The 2,500-nt window shown below is 45.8% G+C and overlaps 1 protein-coding gene across 9 annotated transcripts in view; it reads left to right on the top strand.

Annotated features, from left to right (window-relative positions):
* Positions 1–2,500, top strand: part of TEX10 (testis expressed 10) — a 250,399-nt gene that overhangs the window by 218,640 nt on the left and 29,259 nt on the right. For all 9 annotated transcript variants that reach the window (XR_015056231.1, XM_085873809.1, XM_085873815.1 and 6 more), the window contains one exon: positions 256–407. Coding sequence is in view for 8 of the 9 variants with exons in the window: in XM_085873809.1 (XP_085729935.1) it covers positions 256–407 (152 nt within the window). In the remaining variant the exon portion in view is untranslated. The remainder of the gene's footprint in view (positions 1–255; positions 408–2,500) is intronic.

The raw sequence follows: 2,500 nt of genomic DNA, 5'->3' as shown, positions 1-2,500 counted from the left end.
TATTTTGTCACCCTTTTACAATGTAATTCTTCATGATGCTGTGGTGTATCCTCTGCATATTTCTCGAATGCAAAATAGAAACGTTAAAAATCAACACATTATTAATTTGAGTGCTCCTATAATTACCTGGAGTTGGTCAATTGTGATTTTAGTTTTTTTTTTTTAAACACATTCAAAATATGTATAACTCATTGATATCATCATATTTGTTCATATAAAAAAATGAAAACAAAGTGTGTATGTGCCTGTGATCAGGATGGCCTGCATGCACTGCCAAAAAACTGTGTCTCCTCTCTGCTCATGGCCTTGTCTCGCCTCTGGAATGGCAATCAAGAACCGAATCTATGTACAAAGACTATCCTAGTATCATGCTGCATTGCTGCATTTCAGGAAAGTGAGCCAAACAGGTGTGTATCCTTTGGGTGAACTGGTGCTTGTTTGTTTTCCTGGAAGAAATTCATACCGGTGAAATTTTTTTTAAAAGACGACAAGTGAATGTTGTTGTACTCCGCTTCCCTTTGTAAGTCTGATGGCACCAAGCTTCTGTCCTGTCTTGACCACGATACTACTCCCACCTCCCTTTGTCCTTAGCCAACTCCCTCTGCTCTCCAGCCACTCCTACCTTACGGATATCCCTCCTTACACAATCCTCCCATCTCAACCACGGTCTACGTCTTTGCCTCCTACCTTGCTCCCTCAATCTATCCACTTTCTTTGCCATTTTCTCTTCCCCCATCTGCACCGAGTCTCCAGCCCATCTCAGCTGGCATTTCACCAATTTCCCCATCAAGCTCATCTGCACACCAATCTTCTCCCTCAGTTCATCCATCCTCCTATCTACCCTCTTCACACCTGCAATCCTCCTGACCCAGTTGTTCTTGCAAACCTGCAACCTCTGTTGTTGTCTTTCTGTCAGTGCCAATGTCTCCAAGCCGTAAAGGTAGATGAAGGGAACAGTCGGCATAGCACACGCCATCACAACCTTCCCTTTCAATTTTCTTGAGGTCTTTCTGTCTATTGCTCCCTCGACTTTCCTCCACACATTAGCACCCACCTGAATTCTCCTCTTTACCTCTGCCTCGGTCTTCCCAGTCCCACTCACTTTTCTTGCCAGATACTCAAACATATTTCCCTGCCTGATCTCCTTCCCCTCGAACCTGATAATCATTTCATTTCTCTGCTGCCTGACCCACGTCACCTCACTCTTCTCCATACTCATCTTCAGCCCATGCTTCCCAAATACCTCCTTCCACTCCCGCAGTAATTCCTGCATTTCCCAACCATTCTCCACCACAATAGCCAGATCATCTGCATGCAACATCCTCCCCATACTACCCCTCAAGCTCGCCTTCCTGCTTACCAGCTTCTCTGCTGCCTGATCCACGTCACCTCACTCTTCTCCATACTCATCTTCAGCCCATGCTTCCCAAATACCTCCTTCCACTCCTGCAGTACTTCCTGCATTTCCCACCCATTCTCCACCACAATAGCCAGATCATCTGCATGCAACATCCTCCCCGTACTACCCCTCAAGCTCGCCTTCCTGCTTACCAGCTCCTTCACCATGATAAATATGAGTGGGCTGAGAGAGCTTCCCTGCCTCAAACCAGTGTTAATGCTGAAGTCCTCAGACATCTCAGGACAAACCAAAACTCTTCCCTTCATTCCCTTGTACATCCCTTCCATAAACCTGACTTCTGCTTGTGGCACTCCCATCCATCTCAATATCGCCATCACTATATCTCTCTGCACAGTGTCAAAGGCCTTCTCCAGGTGCACAAATCCCAATGCCATCACAACTTGCACCTCCAACCTCTTCTCCACCAGCTGCCACAGGGTGAACATCCCATCCGTCATCCCCTTACACTTTCTAAACCCCTGCTACTCTTCTCTGATCTCCATCTCCACACTCTTCCTTCTCTTCACATCCACAATCCTCTTCAGCACCTTTATTACATGACTTCGGAGCATAACGTCCCTGTACTTCCCTGGATCTTGAACATCGCCCTTCCCCTTCCATATTGGCACAATGAAACCTGTCTAATAATCCTCCAGAATTGAATCCTTGCTCATACATACTGTATATTCAACAGCCTCTTCGTCCAACTGATTCCGACTTCTTCTGCTGCAATTATCATCAATGTACACACCTCTTCCCTTCTTCATCCTTTTCAATGCGGTCCACACTTCCTCCTCTGCGATCACCAACAACTCCATTTCCCCCTCTACAAAACAGGACAGTAGCTCCAGCTCGCGCGTGCTTCCTTCCCAGTTCAATAGCTCAGCTCTTTGAAATATCCTTCCCACACCTTCAATACTGCTGCCCTCTCTGTCACTCACCCACTGCCACCATCCTTAATCACTACCCCCCACTTCTCCCTTCATGTCCTTACCATCCTCATCCCTGTCACGAGCCAATTTTTATGTTATCTTCCTCCCACCATCCTCTTTTCCATGTATGTATGTGTATATATATATATATATATATATGTATATATAT

This window comes from Eptatretus burgeri, chromosome 3, assembly GCF_056783735.1.
Source record: "Eptatretus burgeri isolate ZD-2024b chromosome 3, Ebu_testis_v1, whole genome shotgun sequence".
Lineage (NCBI taxonomy): Eukaryota > Metazoa > Chordata > Myxini > Myxiniformes > Myxinidae > Eptatretus > Eptatretus burgeri.
The sequence above is the reverse complement of the archived record's forward strand: the minus strand, read 5'-3'. Positions and strand labels throughout refer to the sequence as shown.